This window comes from Ruditapes philippinarum, unplaced genomic scaffold, assembly GCF_026571515.1.
Source record: "Ruditapes philippinarum isolate M1 unplaced genomic scaffold, ASM2657151v2 ctg16544_1_1_1_1, whole genome shotgun sequence".
NCBI lineage: Eukaryota > Metazoa > Mollusca > Bivalvia > Venerida > Veneridae > Ruditapes > Ruditapes philippinarum.
The window spans coordinates 4,323-29,214 of record NW_026862247.1 but is presented as its reverse complement, the minus strand read 5'-3'; the positions used below and the strand labels follow the sequence as shown (position 1 = coordinate 29,214).

The 24,892-nt window shown below is 32.0% G+C and overlaps 2 protein-coding genes across 2 annotated transcripts; one reads left to right on the top strand and one right to left on the bottom strand.

Moving 5' to 3' along the window:
• Positions 1–2,023: 2,023 nt before the first annotated feature.
• Positions 2,024–18,222, top strand: LOC132718419 (aminopeptidase N-like). Its single transcript, XM_060702115.1, has 5 exons — positions 2,024–2,186; positions 2,885–3,052; positions 7,068–7,208; positions 14,218–14,299; positions 16,986–18,222. Exons 1-5 carry the CDS (start codon positions 2,047–2,049, stop codon positions 17,139–17,141), a joined length of 687 nt encoding a protein of 228 aa, XP_060558098.1. The 5' UTR covers positions 2,024–2,046; the 3' UTR covers positions 17,142–18,222.
• LOC132718418 (uncharacterized) lies at positions 9,027–11,017 on the bottom strand. The gene is made up of 4 exons (XM_060702114.1): positions 10,726–11,017; positions 10,129–10,188; positions 9,521–9,708; positions 9,027–9,096 (listed from the first exon to the last, which is right to left on the bottom strand). The coding sequence occupies exons 1-4, from the start codon at positions 10,771–10,773 to the stop codon at positions 9,027–9,029; spliced, it is 366 nt and encodes a 121-aa protein (XP_060558097.1). The 5' UTR covers positions 10,774–11,017.
• Positions 18,223–24,892: the final 6,670 nt, after the last annotated feature.

Below are 24,892 nucleotides of genomic sequence, written 5' to 3'. Positions count from 1 at the left end.
AAATGTTTTATACACATTATAAATCATCATTAAAATTTATGCATTTCATTTCTTAATGACAAATTTGGCTTAGAGTTTATCGAAAATACATTTTTGATAACCTCCCTTATTTACAAAAAATGTAAATTTGGTAATATAATGCGTTGTTGAACAGACAATATTGATAAATCTTCATTTTAGCACTTTTTCAGATTTATGATACAAAACCATAATAAAAAATTGAGTTACAGGATCTTTAAAGTACCAGGAATATAGAGCAACCTTCACAGAGCCACCTTTTGTAGAGCTAGTACCTCTGTACAACATTAGTTTCAATTTTTCCAAAAGCAAAATTTTTAAACAATAAATTTCATTACTGTATAGTAACATCCCTCGGCAACAACCCAAAACTTTTGTCTCTCAAAGATCAGACATTTTTGTTCTGCAGAGGTTGTATTTAAATTACATAAATTTCTTACTCTGCTTTTGTTCATGTCACATCACATTTATTCAAGTTATATAGAAGATATTTGTTTAGTTCAGTGTAAGATCGGAATTTATTACATGCTTTCCGGTGGTTTATAGAAATATATCAGTGATATAAAACTGGTAATTTCACTGTTTGAAACAGTGAAATTACCACTTTGATAATTTCACTGTTTTGAATTTAAGCCCCTTACGTTGTTTTAGTGAAATACCAGCGTGCACAGTACTGGGTACCAACTTAATGATGTGACGTCTTAAATGACGTCACGTTGTATTATTATTTGGCGCGCTTTTCATTCAGTATTAGGTTAAATGTCTTTTTAAGACGTTTCTTTGCATATAATAAAAAGAAAATTTGTTTAGTTTAGTGTAAGATCGAAATATATTTCACCTTATGAACACCAAAAGTTCATATTTCACTCGTGGCTTCGCCACTCGTGAAATATACCTTTTGGTGCTCACTCAGTGAAATATATTGCGATCTTACACTAAACTAAACAAATATCCTCTATATATTTTTTTGAGTGAGCACCAAAAGGTATATTTCAAGAGTGGCACAGCCACAAGTGAAATATGAAATTTTGGTGTTCACGATGCCAAATAATCACACACCAAATAATAATACAATGTGACGTCATTATGACGTTACATCATTAACTTGGTTTCCAGCACTGTGCCTGCTGATATTTGACTGAAACAACATATCTGGCTTAAATTCACAACAGTGAAAAATATCAAATTGATATTTTCACTGTTTCAAACAGGCTTTTGAGTATTTTTATGGGTGATGATATATTTACTGTTAATCACAAACCTGTACAGTAAACTTCACTTATAGCGGACACGGTTATAGCATACTTCTGGTTATAAGGAACAATTTTTTTGGCCTGAATTTTGCCCTTCTTTATTAAATATAAAAAATACTGTTATAGCAAACACTGTTATAAGGAACTCATTTTTGAGTCCCAATAAAGTTTAAAGTACAGAAAATTACATTTTTATTCATAAATAGATCCAGCATTTTCTACTTTTCATCGGCATGGCAAAAAAAAAACTCGGCCAAATGTAACGTTTATTGTTGTATTTACAGCTATGAGCTGTGGATTTGTATAGCATTACGTAATGGCTTTCTGTTAGGATTATTTAGCATGAGTTCTTGTCACCAAGATAAAACCCAATTAAACAAACAAACTAGAAGATAAGGGAAACAACACGCATTTTTTCACTCGCTATACCTTGGTTATTTAAGTAGTTCATAGTTATTGAAACTGTTTATGGGTGTAATGACATTACAAAAATGGTTAAGGTGTCTGCCTCTCAACCCAGAGATCATAGGTTCGAGGCCTTATTGTGTCACGACCATGTTTCTCCATATGACAACAGTACTGGTTGGTTTCAGGAAGCGGACACGAAAGTGATTAATATAAGTTGGAAGAACTTGTTTCGCAATTGAGCTTAAATAATTATGTTTAAACCAATTAACAGCAAGAATAACTCCCAATGACTGATGGGAAATTGACATTACAAAAATAGTGAGGGGTAATAAAATAAGACGTTATACATTTGTTTCAGCTAGCAGAGATGACGTGGGATGACACGGGCGAGATGTTAGATAAATACCTCAGGTCAACAATACTGAACCTTGCTATCAATCTGAAAGACGAGGCTGCCATTAAGAAAGGGAGAGAATTGTTTGAACAGTGGAAATCTGATCATAACAGGTAAGGGAAGTAACTCTTGTGTGATTTTAATTTTGGTGCTGTTTTTATGAGTATAAGGAATGAATCTTTAATGACCAAGGGAAGTAAATCAAGGGAGGTTACAATCAAGGGAGGTAAATCAAGGGAAGTAAATCAAGGGAGGTAAATCACTATTGTACTATCATTTAGCCTGTCTCTCCATAAAAGTTTATCTGTACAGTATCCACTTGTTTCATTTAAATAAAACCTTCACTGAAGTGATTTGTCATCAAGCCTTATTATGCATTTTACTGTCTGTCCGTCTGTTTTTTGTTTGATATTGACAAAACTTCACATGAACAAACTGTAGCTGGTACTCTACGAAACTATACAAGTGGTTCTAATATCAGTACTCTACAAAACTATACAAGTTGTTCTAATATCAGTACTCTACAAAACTATACAAGTGGTTCTAATATCAGTACTCTACAAAACTTAGTATATACAAGTTGTTCTAATATCATGCTTAGGTAATAGGAGGTTTGTCATAGTGGAATTTTACCAACATTTACAAAGAAAGGTGACATTCTGTGTAAAAGAAATGTGGATGGTTCCAGTCTTTCTAGCATTAACATAACTTAAAGACACTGTTGTAATGTATAAAAGACTGTTTACTTTATTTTTAGCATCAACGTTAACCTAAAGACTGTTATATATAAGACTTGTTCCTTTATTTTTAGCATCAATGTTAACCTTAAGACTGTTATATATAAGACGGGTATAATGTATGGTACAGATGAAGACTGGGACTATGTTTGGAACGCTTTCCTGAAGGAGGCAGACGCTTCGGAGAAAATGAAGCTTCTGATGGCATTAGGACATACAAAAGAATCACGTCTTATGTTAAGGTATGTTGTAGTAATTTTGTAGTCTCAAGCAGAGAGAGATACATTCCAACCAGCAGTTTGAGAGTGTTATGTTTTTTTCATTTTTCAAGGAAGGGGATCTGCCTGTCCATGAAATACATTGAAATTAGTTAAAGTGTGTGTTATTATGCAATGAAATCACTGTAAGAAATGTGACATAACCACTAGATATGTGACGTAACCACTTAAAATGCGACAGGCTGAAAATAAGTACGGAAACAAATCGGGCACAATTTAGCTTTAAATATCAGGTATGACTGAGTGTTTATCTGTTGATAATCTTGTTACCCCCTTGTGATATTATTCCTTGCATCACTACTCCAAACAGTGATTTTGTTGAGCAATAAAATCACAGTTTTGGATATAACATTTCTTAAATCGAATGAATTGTTTGCAGTGGTTTCCAGTTTGTTCTATAAGTAAATACAATGATTGTTTCCTCCTAGCATTAGGATTTAGTTTTATATAGACCAGTAAAGGTCTCCAAGGTTAGATTTTCCTTCTATTGCTCTAAAAAAATTATCAGCAACATATTACTGCAAAAGTCAAATAAAATAAAGATTTGCACATTTCAAATATAGAAATGTTTTCTGAACAATGTATATATATTCTGTGTTATTATTTTAGGTCTGTGAACAGTGAATGCATTTAATAGCAGTATTTTAAAGGAATAGGAATGGATGGGTTGATGTCTGTCTAATATAGATATTCATCATTAAAAAAGAGGTACCATGACAGTTTTTTTGTTGACATCAACCCTTTAAGTGAGAAATTCGTGTTTTAAGACACTGTTTTTTACTTGAGAAATAAGTTCATGGGCGCCGCCATTTTGGCGTTCTGTCATTCTCGCGAGACAGACGAGACCGAGATTGTGACGTGTTATACCCACTTCCGGTAAAGGTGTACACGCTGGTACAACTGAAATATATCTTGACGAAGAACTTAATTAATCTTATTGCGTACATTATTTATTATTTATGAAAACATCATATGGAACTGCATGGCTTTAATTAATTAATTGAAGACGCCGCGGCATTAATTATCATTAATGTTGTCCGATTTTCAAGCTTGCTGATGATCCCACCACATGATTTAAGCAATGACTGCTTAGTTTTCAAAGATAAACCATCAATTTAATTTGGGTACTTTGAGAAACTTCTTCAAATTGACGATATATCCTTTTATTTGGTACTTAATTTTCGCTGGACAAGCTGTCTGAATAGGGTACATCGCCGGTCATGTATCTTTTTCTCAGCGGTAAATATCAACTAAATCCAATATGCAGATATTTCCTGAGGACGCGATTTTCCGACATTGACGCTAAAAATAAAATGGCGAAGGAAAATCGGCAGCTAGACTAATATCGTATGAAAACAAAACTGTCCGTTCGGTTAATTAGGCACCCAGTCAAATCTGGTACCAACAGCAACAGGTTGCCCATTAGGCATAATTCCCCTATTATTACGCATATTCTACGCAGTTCCCTATAGCTTTTTTCCACGTTATCTACTTACCACACAGATACGCATTTCTACTACCGTAAATTTAATCCAATAAAACAAAAAACATAAATCTACTTAATATTCAAAATGATTATTGGTAACTGAAAAAATGTGTTGCTATTGTATGAAATGCTGTAATTTACGGTATAACTTGAATCCCCTAAGGTCATTCAGTTCACTGATGAAGTGTAAAAAAAGTCTATTTCGTCATTAGAATATTTGACAAGGGTGATTAACCAATCAGGGCAACATTGTGCATGATCAAAAGGTCTGTCGGCACAGAGGCATACAAGGAGCAATAAAAACCGTTAGTACACAGTGTGACAGGAACATTTGGTGTAAATTAGGAACAATTAAAATGGATAATGCACAGTATTGGTCATAAGTAGTAAGAACCAGCAATTGTGTGAATAAATTATGCAAATGAGATTTTTGAGCAGCCAATAAAAATGTTTTGCATGCAGTTAATATTAGACTACGATTACGATGTAAATAAATACCACGAAGCATCATTGACAGACATGTAAACAATTTACTTTTCAAAAGAGTTGCTTATATTTTTGAAATGTGTACATCACTACCAACATAATTATGTTCACACCTTTTAATTTGAAAGTCAGAATCAAACTGCAAAAATTTAATTACATGTACTATTAAGAACACGTTTTAGTAGGATTTTAATAATAATGATAATTATCGCCGTTCAATAATTAACAGCCAATTATTCGTTGGTGCGTTGTTTATTTAATTGCATTATTTGATTGTGAAACTTTGTTAAATAATAACATGTGTATTTATTAACTCTGTGAAATATTGTTTAATTACATTAAGATGAGACTTTAATGAACATAGCATTGTTTGGAGTAACGGGCATCACTGGCCTGAAGTGGTGCGACCGGTAGACGTTGATTTTTTATTTGTTTCTTTATTTTTTATTTTTTTTATTTTTTGATATTGTTACGTATTTTGAACAAGAAAAAAATTGCCTCTACACCTCCTGTGAAAATTAAATTGTCTGGTCAATACTTTATTATGTAAATATTTCGCTACGATTCAACTAGATTTATCATAAATCTAAGATGTGGGGAAATGACATCACGCGCACCTGTTTTTATACGGCCAATACACAAACATGGCCGCGCCTACTGATTTGTAGAAATCGGCGATTTAGCGATTTAAATTTCGTTATCATTGGTTTAATATTATTATTTGGCGGCATAAAATTTGCAGATTTATTATTTATAGTATTCGTTTTCTGAAATCAAGTTTTTATTCTAACCTTGTTTTTCCCTTTAATTTAATATTTAGCGTGACAATTCTGAACAATGGCAACATACACTTGTCACAAAAGCTTATGTGGGCATAATAGATATGCTCTGAACAGTATCTGGATATGACCATTTTTGTTTCAATCCTTCAATAAATGATGACTTAATGGTCAGAATACACATTTTCATATTTTTATCTGAACTTTGACCACTATGTGTGACCTTGATCTTGGCTGCAGGCATGTGACACTCCGGCTGACAATGGTGAACATTTGTTCCAAGATATATTGAAATACCTCTATGCATGTAGAAGTTTTGTTCTGGACGAGCGTTTTTTCAATGACCTCTAAGTGTGACCTTGACCTGTGACTAAGAGAGCTGGTTCAAGTGCTTGACTCAGCTTCTGATAGTGGTGAACTTGATAGTGGTGAACAATACTATAAAGTTTCATCAAAATAGGAGATATGCTCCGGAAAAATTTTGACGCGGCCTGTTTTTCAAACAGGCGCACAAAAAGGGAGAGCTGTTGTTGTGACCCTGGCATTGGCTGCACTGTCACACAATCTCATTGGTTATATTTTTGTAGGCAAGTTGGTATTTCCAAAACAACTGAAGGGAATAAGATGAAATTTTACACACTAAAGTCTTGTTCTCTGTTATTATAAAGCACGATAGTCTTAGGTTCCATAACTCTTGAGTAGCCTTGTTACAGAGTTATTTCCCCTTTCTCTTACTATCAAGCTCGCAGAATAGCCAAGTGCGCTGCCTAACGGACAGCTCTAAATTTTACACACTTGTTCTCTGTTATTATTAAGCATGATAGGCACGGAATCCATAACTCTGAGTAGCCTTGTTACAGAGTTATTCCCCCTCTCTTACTATCAAGCTCCCAGAATAGCCAAGTGCGCTGCCTAACGGACAGCTCTATATTTTGAACCTGATTTGATTTTTGATTTTTTTATATATATGAGCCGTGTCACAACAAAACCAACATAATGGGTTTGCGACCAGCATGGATCCAGACCAGCCTGCGCATCCGCGCAGTCTGATCAGGATCCATGCTGTTCGCTTACAAACCCTTTAACAAGTAGAGAAACTGATAGAGAATAGCATGGATCCTGATCAGACTGCGCGGATGCGCAGGCTGGTCTGGATCCATGCTGGTCGCAAACCAATTATGTTGGTTTTGTCGTGACGCGGCTCATATATCATTTCCGTGTGTTTCAGATTGATGAAGTATAGTTTGAATGATACATTGGTGAGATCTCAGGATGCATTTCGAGTGTTAACATCTATATCAGGGTCATACACAGGCCAAATACTGGCATGGAGATTCTTTCAACAAAACTGGAAAACTTACCAAGAAAGGTAAGAAAATTGTTGTATTGATTTATCATAAAGGGACATTTTGCCCTGCCATGGGTATATACTGTTATATTAAGTGAATATTTTTACCTCATGAAAAATTTGCAATTTGTCTAGAAACAGACTTTTTGCGTGGGGAAATATTTGCGGAAGTAAGATTTCAGAAACTCCCGTAATATTAGTGAATGTTCAGTTCGATTTTTTTTCAATTACTTCATAGTGTGAAATATTAAATGAACATTAGATAATGTTTCAAATGTTTCAAAATATGTTTGTTTGTATTTAGCAAATGTTATTTTAAGTAACTGGTGCACCAGTGTTATGCTAAAATGATAAAAGTCGCCACCGAAGACTTAACTAAGTTGATGTTACTATTGCGGGCTCAATTATTTGCTAATTATTTTAAATTTGCAAAAATCGCAAGTAAAGGAAGAGTTTAATTTTGAGAGTACAGTAATTGCTCTGAAAACTGAACACTGTTTTGGCTCGGCAAAAAGTCTCGTTTTCAGAAGATACTGGTTGTTAAACATTTCTTTTTGCAATATTTCTTACTACCATGTCATAAATAGAGTATGGAAAATTATAAATTCATTAAATGGAATTTATCCTCCTATTCTACTTAAAGTCAATGCACAAATAATTTTTGGAGCAAATATATTATTCTGAGATTAATCTTAAAAATATCAACATAAATTGGAAACAGTGAAAATATCAATTTGATATTTGATATTTTCACAATATTTTCACCGTGGACTACTTTAAAAGTAGCTAGCACAATACTGGGAACCAACTTAATGATGTGAGGTCGTAAATGACGTCACATTGTATTAATTTAGTATTAGTTAAAATTTCTTTTTAAACGTTTCTTTGCATATAATAAAAAGAAAATATGTTTCACACCATGAACACCAAATAGTTCATATTTCACTCATGGCTGAACTCGTAAAATATACCTTTTGGTGCTCACTTGGTGAAATATATTCTGATCTTACACTAAACTAAACAAATATCCTGTATTTAATTAAATTGCCAATATGAAATTGACAGTGTTTTTTTTTAATGAATTTATAAAGAAAGAAAAACATGATTTTTTTTAAAACTTTTTATCTGTTTAAATGAATACAGTTGGTTTTTAGCTAATGGTTTGAAACTCATTAACCCGGTAACTGAGGTTATATTTGACACAGTGCCGATTCTTTAAAAAAATTATTCTAAACCTTTCCTTTAAGTTTTTTAAATACATATCAAGAACAAATAAAAAAATACAAACAAAATGTCATATCTTGTCATTAAGAAGCATAGTTAATGTTAAAAATTACGGTACTTTACCCATCCCTAGATTTGCCACTTCAATGCCACCCTTTTCAATGGTGGAGTATTTAGACAATTTTCCACCAATAATGCCACCAAAACGCCACCCAAATCATGAAAATGGTGAAAAATTTTAGCAGGACTGATGGTAGAGAATTTTCCAGTAAATTCCACCTTTTTTACACTAAATGCCACCAATGAGTGGAAATTTGGTGGAGTATTTAGACAAAATTTCACCATTATGCCACCTTAGGGTGGCAAATTCATTTTCCACTAGATGCCACTTGTTTCCACTTATCGCCACCATCAGGGTGGAAAATTGGTGGAGTATTTAGATAAATTTCCACCATTATGCCACCATTCAGTGGAAAACTCATTTTCCACAAAATGACACTTATTTCCACCTTTTACCACCATTAGGGTGGAAAGTTGGTGGAGTATTTAGACACTTTTCCACCATTTTTCCACCATAAAGTGGCAAATTCAGTTTCCACTAAATGCCACCTATTTTCACCCTTTCAGAAATTTTCCACCTTGTGGGTGGCAATAGCTGGAAACTGCTTGAAAGTCACCCAGTACCCTAAAAGAGAAACAAACAAATTTTAAAAATAATCCTTTTTAATGTCTCCATATGAAATAATTGTCTCAAAAAAATAGCAACACATTAGTCCATTTATTATCTTCAGTTTATCTTTCTATTCCTGGATGGTTTGAGAGGTGCAGAATCACCCTATGGATTTCAGTCCTTTAGGTTTTCGGCCACTATTCCAGGGCACAATCTAAAACAAAAAATATTATGAATGATTAATGTAATAATTAAAAACATTAGCTTATATTTTTATATGACTATTGGATATTTCTATATTCAAGTTGAGTGCATAGATATGATTAAAACACTTTAACAAAACAGCATTGCAGACGTGGAAGAATCAGACTTTTATTATGTACTCCAAGACAGAAAATATACGCAGACTCAGAAAGGATATTTTCATTCAGTTCATTACTTACCTTCCAAGAACTTAAGTTTTGCCTTGTCTGCACAAGCAGGTCTGGCGTCAGACTCTCTGTTCCCTTTCCTCATACCAAACAATGAGCGGCCTTTTATCTCTTCTATATTGAATAGCATTCTGAAGAGCCTTGTTGTACCTTTCTTATTTGAGGCATATGGCTTCAGTTCTGCCATCACTTGGTCCTAAAATATGATAATCAATATCCTATAAGTAAAGACAGAAAATGAAACACTTTTATAAGACCTTGGTATATGTATACAACTCTAAAATTTTAAAATAAGAAAGAAAGAAAGAAATACAACACACTACTGTGCAGGTTGAGTAATTAATAATTTTCCAGTTTCAGTTCTTAACAAACCTTCATCAGGATAAATATTTGTCAAAATTTTAAAGCTAAAGTGTACAAAAACTCTAAAATTTGTAAAACGAAATGTAAATGCAAATTAATTTAGTGTCATAAAGAGTTTGAATAAAAGTAGGTTTTTAAGTAGTGACTAATAGCTATATTTATTAAGAACTGAAGTGTCTTATTGGGTACTGTGACACTTCTTTCCTATCAATTCTAAATTTTTTTTAATTAACTGAGAAACAAAGCAAGATACCTTTGTAAAGCCACTGAAGAACAAGCGCGTTGCTCCAGGCTGCTCCTCATTGCTTTGTGTCTGCAAAAGAATAATTCTTATTTAATGCTGTTTCTGTTATGAACTGTCATTCTCCTAACAGCTTGTTACTCTAGACTGTCTAGTTATGGTTATATATCTAGTTATCTACTGCAGCATGAAAGCTGAATTACAACAAAGAAGGAATGAAACTGAATACTAATAAAACAGTTACTGTTGATCTGCTTCACATGTGACACACAAGGAAATATGTTTATAGCATGAAAGTTGTAGTAATAGGTACCTGGTTATCTATAGTTTGATTGATATAATATATTGTACGTACTGATTTATTTCTATAATTTTTTTCTCAAACTTAAAATTTCTAACATACTGTATTTAAGAAATGATGAAGCTCTTCCTACATTCTTTATATTCCTACATTCTTTATATGTACATGCAGCTTTCTTTTTTAGTAAAGTTACAAACAAATCAAATATAAAACATAATTTTATACAATACCATTTCATATTTTTACTGTTAAAAACTTAACAGTTTCTGCATAAATAACAATAATTGTTGTATGTAAAAGTTGTTTACCTGAAACTTTGACTTGGAATGATTCTGCTGTTTATCTTCTTGTCCCATGTTATAATCTACACATTCACACTTCAGTTAAAAATTCTCATTTCTATTTACCACACTAATAACACTTTTAATGTATTCTTTGATAAATCAAAAATATGCACCCTTACATTTTAAACAAAATATCTCCAGAATTGCTACAATACCAATAATTTCCTTTGTGTTTGCAAGCTTTAACTGACCTCAATTCCTTTGAATTCAAACTTTACAACGGTGTAACTGCATGGACAGTCCATTATAATTTTAAATTGTGAGGGAATTTTCCAAAAACCCACTGCAAAGCACCAGTCATTTAATTATTTACATTCAAGTGAATGTATAAACTATGTCTAATACCTCAATAGATTGAGTAGAAATAAGATTTTGAAAGATAATTTAGCATGTTATTTAACACAGATTCTACATAAAAACATGTATTATGTTGCCTCTCCCAAAATAATCAAATGGAACAGTCTGGTCAGCATGAGTAAACTATTAACCCCCATTCATAGATTACTAGATAAGAGGGCAGTAGTTTTATCAGATCTGTGTTGTATGCAGTGTTGTTAAATCTTATAGGATGCAGTATTTACCAGCTAGTATTTACTTATCCTGTTTATAAGAAATTATCAGACATTATGAGTTATTTACTTTTCACACAATTATTTTTACAATAGATTTAAAGCCTCTGAAAGGCATACTATTGTGTATGACTTATTTTCATACACAGACTTGGTTACTTAGAGTGAGGTATAATTAGCAAGCACAGTGCTTCATTATCTTGTAAGCTAATCTATTTTATATGTATATTTATTAAATAGCATTTAAATATAATTGTTAACTGTTGAAGTTTGATTCATGTTTTTCATTCCTTAAAAATACATAACTCTCTCCTGCAAAGTTATGGAGTTATTGCCCTTTGTAAGTTTCCGTCTGCAAAGCATAGCACAAGAGATGTTAGAGACAATAATTTTAAACTCCACATATAACTAAATCTCATTTATGTGAAGTACAAGCCTAGGAACCATAACTTTTTATTGCATGATTTGGGGTTTATTGCCATTTTTTACTTCTCTATGCTTAATTTTTGTTTTGATCATCCAGCTTAAAAAGTATTGAAGATATTAATTTGAAACTTCACAGATATAGATCTTTTTGAGTAATGTGCTGTGTTAAAGAACCATAACTCTTTTGCATACTTTTGGAGTTATTGCCCTTTGCATTTTTCACTTTCATTATTGTAAGCATAACATGAAAGATGTTAGTACTCACCAGATATCAGTTTAAAGTAATATTAAAGAGACAAATCTCAATTAGAAGAAAAGACCAAAGTCAAACTTTATTCAAGATTGACATTAAATATCATAGAAAAAGCAGCAAATGTTATGCAGAGAAATGCATTTTCTGGGCATAGAAGAACATTTCAACTATTTAATGTACAGATTGCAACTAAAAGAACTAAGTACACTTTTACAGCCATAATTTTATTTTACAAGCATAGAATGGAACATAGGCATTTTTGACTTGAATCTTAAATAAATCTTAAAACCTGCAATGCACAATGATTTCTCAGTTTTTTCCACCAATTTTTATGCCACCCAGAAAATAGTTAAGAGTTTCAATTCCTTTTCGACTAAAAGTTATTTACAAAAATTTTCTAAGATTTTTTCCACTAATTTGCCACCCAGAAAATAGTTAAGAGTTTCACTTTTCCACTAAAAGCCACTCATTTTTCACCTTCAAAATAAACTAAGTTTCATTTTTCACCAATTTCCACCCTTTTGCCACCATAGAAAAAGTCTATGTTCAAATTTCCACTCAATGCCACCTTAATGCCACCAAAGGATAGTGGCATTTGGTGGTAATTTTGCCAATACAGTGGAAAAAGAGTGGAATTTTGTCATTTTCCAGTTAATGCCACCTTTTTTACACTTAATGCCACCCTTTTCAGTGGAAATAGCTGGCAAATAGTGGCAAATCTAGGGACGGGTGTAACGGTCGATTAAACGTTTAACATGGTTATTTAGGTCGCCGTTTCAACGTTTATAATTTTTACTGACCGTGAAATATATCATGATTAATATCATGATTTTCAGAGGAGTCTGGTTTTTCAGATGCTTTTCATTGTATTGTCAATATTATATTGTTAATTATTAATAAACAATTTAATATAATTAAGTATGAAGATTGTTATTATATGAATGTATTAATTTGTGACTTTTTACTGTTCATTATGATTGTATAAATTTGAACTTCTTTACTGTTCATTGTTATAGACATAATGTATTGTTATATGATAATGTAAGTAATTGAAATAAAAATTTTCCATAATTGAAATAAAAATTTTCCATAACTGAAATCAAAATTTTCCGCATATAATGACGTTGCACCTTAAGATGATTGCTGTGGATTTTAGAATCCAGTCAGTGACTTTGGATTCTTCCATGTGAGGAAGTTACTCTGAGCTTGATTACTGAATGATGGTGGTTCTACTGATCAGGTGCCCGATTGTGCCTGAAATAATGCGTGGGAATTGCACCTGAGGTCTTTTATCCACAACTCAAGCCATGATGACCTTCACTGTGTTGGTGTCATATTTAAAACCAAGAAATCATGAAACATTCTGATATCATTTATTGTAGATAAGTATGTATATTGCAAGAGTATTGTAGATAATATCCATAACTTTCTCAAGATATTTGCAGTGATTGATATGAAATATATGAAAAGTTAGTGATATTACACCTGATATCTCCCTATATAAATGTAATATTGGTTAGTTGTATGTATATACACTTTACATTTCAGTAGTGTTTCTTCGATGAATGATACTATACAAATATGGACTTTTTAGCTGGTGAATATATGTGATATGTACTGGAAATATTAATATTGACAGAGGCAATACCCGAGGTCAATATTATTTTTTCAGTACATATTACATCATATTCACCAGCTAAAAGGTACATATCTGTTTTATTATATAATTCATAAATAGCTTTTATATGACTTTTCAAATCTGCCATTGCATATATTGGAAATCAACATTTTTCAGCTTATCTACTTTTTCCATAATTTTAGTTCGCGTAGTTGTTGCACGCCTTTCACGTGCCTCTTTTTCACGCGCTTCAACGAAACATGCATAAATTGTACATGTATAAAGTTGTGGTACTGTCTGTGATTTTCTTTAAATTCTGATAGCCTATTCATATAATAAAACAATTATTGACTAGTGTGCCATTGAATATGATGGTGATATTCACCGGCAGAAAGTCATATTGACCTCGGCTATCACCTCGGTCAATATGTCATCTGCCGGTGAATATCACATCATATTCAATGGCACACTAGTCAATAATTGTATATTATTCACTGATGTTGTCTTATGTTATGTACTGTAGGTAATATTTATTTTACTCCACTGATTCTGTTATCTAATAATCCTTATAATTTCCCCTTTGTTTTTAGATATGCCTCCACATCATTTATTATGTCAACCTTGATTAAAAGTGTTTGCAGTAATTTTGATACACAGTTTGATTATGAAGAGGTAAGATTTTCAATTGAATGGATTATTTTCTGTAACTTTTGTTAAAGGAACTCCACTGAGGTTCATAAGCCTAAAAAAATAAAATTTTAATTTCTCACATAGTTCAACTGGGGCACTTAAAACGGCAAAATTATATAAAAGATTATTAAGAAATATATACCCAGAAATACATTGAAAATCTTATGTTTGTGTTATTCTCAGTCCGATTTGAGTGAAAAGCGTTGCAACACTTTCCTATTTTAGGTCATTTTTGACAATTAGAACTATAATTCTGGAAAAACGAAGCGAGCTAATGATCTGAAATTTTGAATGTTAATTGTTGGTATAGACCTACATCAGATAGAGTAAATATTTCAAAAAATTATTTCCAGTCCCGTCAATTTAAAAAACCTCAGTGGAGTCCCTTTAAAGAAAATGTTAAACTTAGTACATTAAGCTTCTTGTTTCTAGAGATTCTATTGCAGCGCCATTGAAATTTTAAAGAAGTCCCAAGAATTTTTTTATTTTATTTTTTTCCCCATTATACCAAACTAATATAAACCTATCTTGAAGAGTTTTGAGCGAACTATGGAATATATTTTCATGAAAAATGATAAAATTACATATATTTTTCACAAGCTGGAACAAATAGTGTTATATTATTCCTTGTATTCTCTAATAAATGCCCCAGGGTGACATTGTATATCCCAGGGGTCTGTACTTTCAGTGTCTGATGTTATATTATACTTTGTATTCTCTAATAAATGCCCCAGGGTGACATTGTATATCCAAGGGGTCTGAACTCTCAGTGCCTGATGTTATATTATACCTTGTATTCTCTAATAAATGCCCCAGGGTGACATTGTATATCCCAGGGGTCTGTACTCTCAGTGCCTGATGTTATATTATACCTTGTATTCTCTAATAAACGCCCCAGGGTGACATTGTATATCCCAGGGGTCTGAACTCTGCAGTGCCTGATGTTATATTATACTTTGTATTTCTCTAATAAAATGCCTCAGGGTGACATTGTATATCCCAGGGGTCTGTACTTTCAGTGTCTGATGTTATATTATACTTTGTATTCTCTAATAAATGCCCCAGGGTGACATTGTATATCCCAGGGGTCTGTACTTTCAGTGCCTGATGTTATATTATACCTTCAGCCTTGTATTCTCTAATAAATGCCCCCAGGGTGACATTATATATCCAAGGGGTCTGAACTCTCAGTGCCTGATGTTATATTATACTTTGTATTCTCTAATAAATGCCCCAGGGTGACATTGTATATCCCAGGGGTCTGAACTCTCAGTGCCTGATGTTATATTATACCTTGTATTCTCTAATAAACGCCCCAGGGTGACATTATATATCCCGGGGGTCTGAACTCTCAGTGCCTGATGTTATATTATACCTTGTATTCTGTAATAAACGCCCCAGGGTGACATTATATATCCCGGGGGTCTGAACTCTCAGTGCCTTGATGTATATTATACCTTGGTATTCTCTTAAACGCCCCAGGGTGACATTTATATCCCAGGTCTGAACTCTCAGTGCCTGATGTTATATTATACTTTGTATTCTCTAATAAATGCCCCAGCGGGACATTGTATATCCCAGGGGTCTGTACTCTCAGTGCCTGATGTTATATTATACCTTGTATTCTCTAATAAATGCCCCAGGGTGACATTTTATATCCCAGGGGTCTGAACTTTCAGTGTCTGATGTTATATTATACCTTGTATTCTGTAATAAACTCCCCAGGGTGACATTGTTTATCGCAGGGGTCTGTACTTTCAGTGCCTGAATTAGAGGAATGACCTTCATAAAACCAAGAATACACATTATACATTCCCCTATAGTGGTTTTTGTTAATATAGAATAAAATTGATAAATATTGACAAAAATAATGTTTTATGTTTTTATATTAGATTTTCCTGGGTAATATATATTTACTAGAAACATCAGCTGTGTTAACATATATGTTTACGTTAATTTCCATGAATATATATTAAAAGAGCTCCACTGAAGGTCGAATGCTTAAAAGCATTAAATTTGAAAATCTTACAAACGTTAAGTGAATTTCTTAGAATGTAAACTCTGGAAAGGATACCAAAGAAGTATATAACAGAATGAAATTGAAAGTCGATTTTTAGTGAAAAACTTTGCAATACTTTTCTTTTTTTTTAGTTCATTTTGCACAAGAAAAATGATTATTCTTGAAAACTTGGGTGCTGAAATGACCTGAAAATTTGCACCAGACTTTCATCAAATGGTACACAAACCTCAGAAAATATGTCCACAAACCTCAGTGGAATCTTTTAAAACTGCTGTTTTCTTGGTACATTGTTATTTAGTTGCTTTTTATGCCCCCGCCATATAATGGCTTGGGCATATAGTGTTACCCTGTTCCGTCATTCCAAGTTCGAATTTGGTCATTGTTTGATGATAGCAGTGATAGAGGTATCCCTCTTGAAGTTTGTGTTTACATTGAATAGTTTTAAGGGCTTTGAACTTAAAAAAAAATACTTTTTGCAAACAAATTTGGAACTAAATATTGTAACATCTGATATTTTGGCTGCATGCGGGGGCATCCGTGGCGTGACGACATATTTCTAGTTTTTTCTATGTTAAAAAGGAAGAGGTGTTTATAATAAAAGGAGCATTTATTAGAGATTGATTATACTTTTTCTCTTTTTATCTTCAGGTACAAACCTTTTTCTCTCAAAGAGATGTTGGTTCAGGGAAACGTGCGGTCAGTCAAGTGTTAGAAAAAATACAGTCAAACATTGAATGGTCAAGCAAGTTTGAACATGTTGTCACATCCTGGCTTACAAGTCATGGAAAATTAACTGTGAAATAGTTATAAAATTTGATCGGTTTATTCACAGACTTAAATTGTCAGTTAAAGTCTGTGGTTTATTTAATATATAAGTAACTGAGGAAGGAATACTACGTTTAATTATATGAGGTATTTAAGGTTAGCTGTTGACATCAAATTTTGGATAGAATTGGATTGGTTTTAAAGATTAAGTGAGTTTCATCGGTGATACTTTTGAACGAAATTATAAATATTTTAAAAGAGGTACATCATTCTGACTGTTTTCAGTTCAGACTTGGGGATGATTACATTGATCATTAATTGATTTAATAACAATTACTTTCAGATTTTATTGTAATTGATTATGATTGATTACTCAGAATTGCCTCTGTAATCAATTAAAATTACAATTACTTTAACAGAGTAATTGATTAATAACTAAATTATTATTACATTCAATGTATAGCTGTAAAACAAAAGTTGAACTGTATTATGTGAAATCAAGGCATCCTTTGAATTTAGCTCTGATAGTAATCAATGTCAACCAGTTATCATCTTTTGATAAATTTACAATGAATGTTATGTAAGAACTGATTATGGTTGCAGATGTCAAATCACTGACTTTTAAATGATGAGCTCAGATAAGATAACAAAAAGTCATCCTGATTTGTGGGACTTTAATGTAAATGTTCACTATTATGAGATTAAGCATTTATGACAGGTGCACTCTTGTGCAGCCTACTCAATCCATCCAATTTATTATTTTTCGGGTAAAAAAACCAATATTTATAAGATTATAAAATGTTATTTAAAACTCACCGAAATACTCTTTAGAACAGGTACTGTTTGATTGATAAATGTTATATTTACATACTAAAATGAATAATAAAAAAGTTCTACAGATTCAGTTTACATATTTTACATGCACGGAAGGGCACCTGAGGTCTTCCTCCACCAGTAAAGCTGGAACGTCGTGATATGACCTATACTGTGTTGATGTGACTTAAAACCCAAACAAGCAAACATATTGTACATATAGATGTATATACTTTTGTAGGTGTAGATATACGAGGGATGATCAAAAGTTAACCGGACTTTGTAAATAATTCTTTACCCGTTTAATGAATTTACATAAAAATACACGGAACATAAATCGGAATCTATCCCCTAAATGATACAAAAAATACCAACAAGAAAAATAAACAAATGAAAAAGTTATGCTGTTTATTTGGCATGTACATGTAAAGCAATGCGGCCACGGTATAATTTGAAATTACGTTAACGACGTCACAAGCGTGTTTTCATAACGGGCACTTTTACTCATTCACGGATTAGGCCAATAAGTGGGTTACAGTCATGTTGTTGATGCGGCGGATCCACTGTATTATTTTGTACAAGTGGGTATGCATATTGTATCGTAAAAGAATGAATGATGATAAAAAGCCCTGTAATGACGCATTTTTTTTAAAATTTTCCGTTCTTTCTTTTGTAACTTATTGTTTAAAAATTTGCACATGCAATAAACAAATATTATGTATAACAAATAATTAAAATAATCGTTGCTAACTATTTAATTATAACATAAATAGGAAAAAATAAAAGAATAATACAACTGGTAACAAAATTGTCATTATTTTAAAATAAAATAAAAATGCTAGCCGATTTTTGAACAGTGACTGTCTAATTTGTTTGACACAAATTTCTCTAAAAAACTACTCGTAAAATAAGAAAAAAAAATTGATACAATAATTATTCAAACCAAAAATACAAAATATTTAATTTTAATGCATTTAACTATTTCATTTTAAAATCCTTAAGAGTTTGACTGCACCTCCCGTAGCTACTGTTGAAAATCTTTGACAATGTCCCAGTCAATCGACTTTCATGTTTTTTTTTTTTAAGGGTCTCCTTGGCGATTGACGTCACCAACTCCTTGAACATTTCTTTTTTCATGTCTCTCCCTTACTTGTTTTCTATTTCTCTATTTACCCTTTCTTAATCTTGTATGCCTAAACAAAAAAATGCTTGTTGGCTTTCTTGAACTTTTTTCCCTTGACAACCCAATTCTTTTTCTAGGTTTTTAAAAGTTTCTCGTCTTACTTTTGACAATTTTTCTTATTTTTGATCGATTTTTCGAAGATAATACTCGACGACATAGGTTTTAACTTGAGTATTTCATTAACATGTGACATTTGAATTGTAATTGCAGATGATAAATATGATTAAATGAAGTCATTTTTTACTGGACAACGTCAAAGATATGGTTCATGACGTTTTGGCGTATTTTTGAAATCTAAAATGTGCCATTATTGTAAAATTATACACAGCTAAAGCGCCTTGATGTCAAAGGCGAATTTTACGCACTGCGCCGGTGTGTGCGATTACCATGGTTTTTTGGATTCGCTGCTACGGACAAGCGTTTTGCGTTATCAGATTAGATAAAGCATCAGTTTACAGGTATTGTTTTCCGATTAAGTGTGATATATAACAATAAGTGATAGGTTGAAAATTCTTCAATTGACAGTCACAGTCCGGTTTATTTTTGATCATCCCTCGTATATACTATTGTAGGTCAGATAATTCATATTAACTGCATAATTATGAAGACATACGATAAGGCTAATTTGACTTCAAATATTTTGCGTTATATTTTGATATTTATGGCTGTATGTGATGTAAAGGTAGTCTTATTGCAGTGCATGCTTTCCAGCCAAAAAAATTCTAACATCTACAGATATCGTAATAAATTGGTCATTTCCATAATATTATTTTTCACAAGCTTTGGTATTCAATAATTCTGAACCTTTTATAACCGGAATTTAGTACTGTTGTATTATGGGTATATTTATTAATATGTACACAGAGCGTGCACTTGTAATATATAACACAGACACGTGTTACTAGTTCTATTGTTTAATGATAACTGAATATTCCAAGTATATAAGTGGCGGGAAGATAGTGGACATGCGCATTACAGTATGAGATATTATTAAGATGAAACATATGTTTACAATATACAACAAGTACATAGTGTTAAAAACTAGTCATTGTTAATAATCTAATGCCCAAGATTTTGAAAAAAAATTGTTTTGGAAATAACCGATTTGCTTTGATATTGGCCGATGTTAGATTATTTTGGTGGGAAAGAATTACAGTAAGACTACCTGAATTAACTTCTTGATTTCCGGGATGAAAAATCTTCTTCAGGACACCTCCATGATGTTACCAAATAGATATTATCCGGAATTCAGCAAAATGGTTTTTTTTTCCATGCTAATTCCTTGGTACAATCAAACTTTTACGGTTATATAGCTTCACTGTGCACCTATAGGTCACAATAAATTAGTCAACCTGTTGTGCTTAATTTGGAAGCTGTAACTGTAAAAGTTTGTGTGTACCCTCGGATTAACTGGGAAAACCCCAAAATATTCCAGAGTAAGTCTATTTCAATGACAATCTCATAAAATTATCTGGGACATTACGGGCTCAGAGTGCCATATATAATGTATCATACATCTTAGATGCCATCTATTTATAGATAATGTAGTACATGTGTATTTATGTAATATATACTGTGTGTAACTGATGATGATACATAATGTATTGCTGGTGTTAAACTAATAAGCACATAAACAAAAAATGACTGTTTTTAACTGTAAATTGTTCTTATTGTAGATATGTGATAAATATGATATTGTATCCTTGTAGATTCAATGCTAGATTTATTGAACTTGTTGAATAAAACAATATTATGCTTCCCTGAGGCTTGTATAATATGATTTTACAATTTATTCAACTTGCTCAATAAATTTAGTATTAAATCAACACACATTCAATATCCTCTATATATATTAAACATTAAGTGGACTGTTCCCGATTTAAAGCTCGGCAAATCCTGTTTATGAATACAGATGCTTACCGCATAAACCATTGTACAGGAGTGTAATAAAGCCATTTAATAAAAACAATATTACACTTGTGTAATAACACTTTGACTTGACGTCATTTGCGCTATGTAGAAACATAGTGTTAAAGCGCGCTAATGTTAGCATTACACTATAGGCGCATCATTGAAAAATTTCTCATGTTAACAGTTTACTGTTCTTATTTTATATATGTGATAAATAGAATATTATATTCGTGTAGATTCAATACTAAATTTATTGAAATCGTTGAATAAAACAATGTTATGCTTGCCAGAGGCTCCAGGCGCCAGATTTTATTCAACTTGTTCCATTAATTTAGTATTAAACTACACTCATTCAATATCCTCTATTTATTGGCTAATTAGTTAATTAATTATAGTATAACAAGAAAATGTACATCAATTGTATATATGGGTAAATTTTCTCTATCGTATTTATTTTTATGCCCCCCCCATGTAAATGGCCGAGGCATAGATAGTGTTTACCCTGTTCCGTCATTTCCGTCCTTCCTCCTTTCCGTCATTTCTGTCATTCCGATTCATTCATCAGTTTTTCCGTTCATTATCTTAAGAACGCCTTGCACACATTCAACTCAAATTTGTACATATGGATATTGTCATGAGAAAATTACAGGGTTCAAGTTCGAAATTTGGTCTTGAGGTTCAGATGATTTTTGGCAGAGTTATGGCCCCTTTCACTTTAAAGTAATATGAAATTTTCGTTTTCCGTTTATTAATCTCCCCAAATGGTACAACACATTCAACTCAAATTTGACAATATGGATTATGTCAAAGGAATGCCCAAGCCAAAGTTCGAGTTTGGTTCATGGGTTCAATGATTTTTTAGCAGAGTTATGTCCCTTTCACTTTTGAAAAATATATATAGATACATCTTAGGAATAAGCAGTTTAAATTTGGTTTGTAGTTCAATGATTTTAAGACAAACTTATCTTTTCCTGAATGGATTTGGAAAAATTTTGAACTTTCACTTTCAGCCACTCTTACCATTATTTTGCTACAATATTGCAATATGCAATATGCTATTTTTTTAAAAGGTTTAGACTGAATTAATTTTCAGTGCCTTGAACATTGTCATGAAAATGGTTTGGTTTGTTTAACATTTGGAAAAGTTTTAAGGGCTTTGAACTTAAAAGAAAAAAATAATTAATAGCACCATCTGCAAATTTTGGCTGCATGCGGCGGGGCATCCATGGCATGATGACACATTTCAGTTATTAATGATTTTTAATTTGATTACAACATGGTATATTACATGTACATTTATTGTAATTTGGGAAAAATTTTTCTCCCATCGTTAACCCTGTAAACTGGTTAATTATAATGATCTTTATGTTTTACATATTATTTTTGTTGATTCTTCGCTTATGTATATATACAAGTCTTAAGACTTAATTGTTTATTGGAAAAATAGTTTTTACAATGTTGGTTTTTGTTTCAGATTCTATTTTGTAAATTATCTGGTGGTATTTTTGTATTTTTGATATTTTTTAATTTACAATACATTCAATTTAATCATTTTCTTATTAGAGTTGTGTCCCCTTATTCATCGGCACACTTATTGTACGCGCATGTCGTTTATCGAAAAAAGACACAACATTTATAATTGCAGAATCTCCTTTCTGAAGAGTATTCATTTTCAATGAGGTCACAGAGTTTTGATAGGGCATGGGTTCAAACTCCAGGCTTTTTTATTTTTCTTCTTCAATTTTTAACTTTTCTTCCTTTTTTTGGTTGGGCCAGATTTTGATTTTTTTATTTCATATAAAATTTGAAATAAAGATACAATTAAATTTTGTGCATATTTTTACTGTGAATTGTATAAAATTGGATAGGATAACAACTTAAAATGGTTTCTTTATATATTTCACAAATGTTAAAGATATTAACTATGCTCATCTTAGAGTAAAATATTTTATCCCAGAAATTAATTGAAATCTATGTAATTTTTTCTGAGTATGCTTAATTTTAATAAAAGAATGTACAAAATGTGCATGAGAAGCTGCATAGCCAATTACAGGTCAAGTGAAGTTGGTCCTTTCTTTAAAAAAACTGCCAGTTTTTTTAATGGCACTATATATTCTTATTGTGTCCACCTGTAGTGAGTAGAGTTTAAAACATAAGATATCTACTTTGTGTGTAGCCAAAACATGTTTATTCTATATATACAAAGTGACTGTGTAGCAATTATCACTATTTATTAATATATAATTTGAGCATAGTATATCTTTAAGATTTGTATCTCTAGATACATGTGTAATCATTAAAAATTGCTATGGTAACAGTTATTGTGAAATAGAAAGTCAGAAATTACCAAATTAAGGTTTTTTCATTTGAAGAAAAAGTAGATCAAAGACTTAAATTCTTTTTTTACAATTTTGGATTTTGATTTTGATTCAAAATATTTAATTTCTTAAATTTATTAAAGAAAAGTGGGGAGAACTACAGGGTATAACATGTATAATTGTCATTATATGAATTTGGCAATTAAATTATTTTAGTACATTATTTGGTGGTGTATTTTTTATGATTTTACTTGCAAATTCATTTTCATATTTTTAGCTCACCTGAGTACAAATTGCTCAAAGGTTGGCTTATGAATATAATCACATGATGTCTATGTTTCCGAAATTCAAATGTTTTTAAACAAATAAAACTTGCGTATTAAAGATCCTGTATGTTGTCATTAAGGATGTAACAACACTTAAGTAAAATTTTAAACATGTATATGATTATTCTTCTAAAACAATTTCCAAACATACAAGAATATGTTAAATATGTACTCAAATGTTTTTACGCATTATTCATTTCTTCGTAAAAATTTGGCTCGGACTTTATCGTAAATAAATTTCGAATTACCTCCCTTTATTAACATGAAATGTAAATTCGGTAGTATCTTTACTTTTGGAACTTACAATATTGATAAATCCTCATTTGAGCATAAAACCATAAAAATTTGAGTTATAGGATCTTTAAATTATTTCAAATGAGGCTCATGTTGGTCACTCACTGGAGCTAAAAATAGATTCTAGAAGAAATGATATCTGTTGAAAATCCTTCTCAGAATCTATAATGCTCAGATCATAGGTATTTTATATGTTTTATTTGTTTCTACGTCAGTCTTTTGCGTCATGCCTCTAGTGTCATTTTCGCCAAAATAATAAACCATTACAAAACCTATATGAGCCGCGTCACGACAAAACCAACTCAGTGCGTTTGCGACCAGCATGGATTTAGACCGGCCTGTGCATCCACGCAATCTGATCAGGATCCATGCTGTTTGCTATCAGTTTCTCTACTTGTAATAGGGTTGGTAAGCGAACAGCATAGATCTTTATCAGACTGGTCTGGATCCATGCTGGTCGCAAACACACTATGTTGGTTTTTGTTGTGACTCGGCTCATAAAATACATTTTTCTGTGGTCCAAAGTGGGCCAGGTCGTTTTTATATTCCGGAAATAATTTATTGTAAATTGCCACGCCTTTGCAGTGCTCTTGTTCAATTTTGTTACATAAAAAGAAACTTGAAGCCTAGCCATAAAAATCTCCACTGTAGAAACCACAATGCTGTGAGCATATCATTTAGTATTAACTTGCGGTACTCAATTTGTTGTCATCTAAAAGTCCTTGAGGCTGAAAACTTAACCCACCATGGATATCATTAATTTTACATAATAATGAAAATGCATTACATGAAACAGTAACTTGTGGTCCTTTAAAAGTTATATGATTAATGTCCATGAGGTTGTAAATTAACCCACCATGGGAGGTTGTAAACTAACCCCACCATGGATATCATTAATTTTACATAATAATGAAAATGCATTGCATGAAACAGTAACTTGTGGTC

What these genes read in the sequence shown, in the direction of transcription:
- LOC132718419 (XM_060702115.1), top strand. Translation starts at nt 2,047, where the DNA reads ATGACGTGGGATGACACGGGCGAGATGTTAGATAAATACCTCAGGTCA. An exon ending in TGGAAAACTTACCAAGAAAG is followed by an intron (nt 7,209 to 14,217) that starts GTAAGAAAATTG and finishes CTTTGTTTTTAG; the next exon opens with ATATGCCTCCACATCATTTA. An exon ending in CACAGTTTGATTATGAAGAG is followed by an intron (nt 14,300 to 16,985) that starts GTAAGATTTTCA and finishes TTTTATCTTCAG; the next exon opens with GTACAAACCTTTTTCTCTCA.
- LOC132718418 (XM_060702114.1), bottom strand. Translation starts at nt 10,773, where the DNA reads ATGGGACAAGAAGATAAACAGCAGAATCATTCCAAGTCAAAGTTTCAG. An exon ending in ATTCCAAGTCAAAGTTTCAG is followed by an intron (nt 10,189 to 10,725) that starts GTAAACAACTTT and finishes ATTCTTTTGCAG; the next exon opens with ACACAAAGCAATGAGGAGCA. An exon ending in TCTTCAGTGGCTTTACAAAG is followed by an intron (nt 9,709 to 10,128) that starts GTATCTTGCTTT and finishes ATCATATTTTAG; the next exon opens with GACCAAGTGATGGCAGAACT.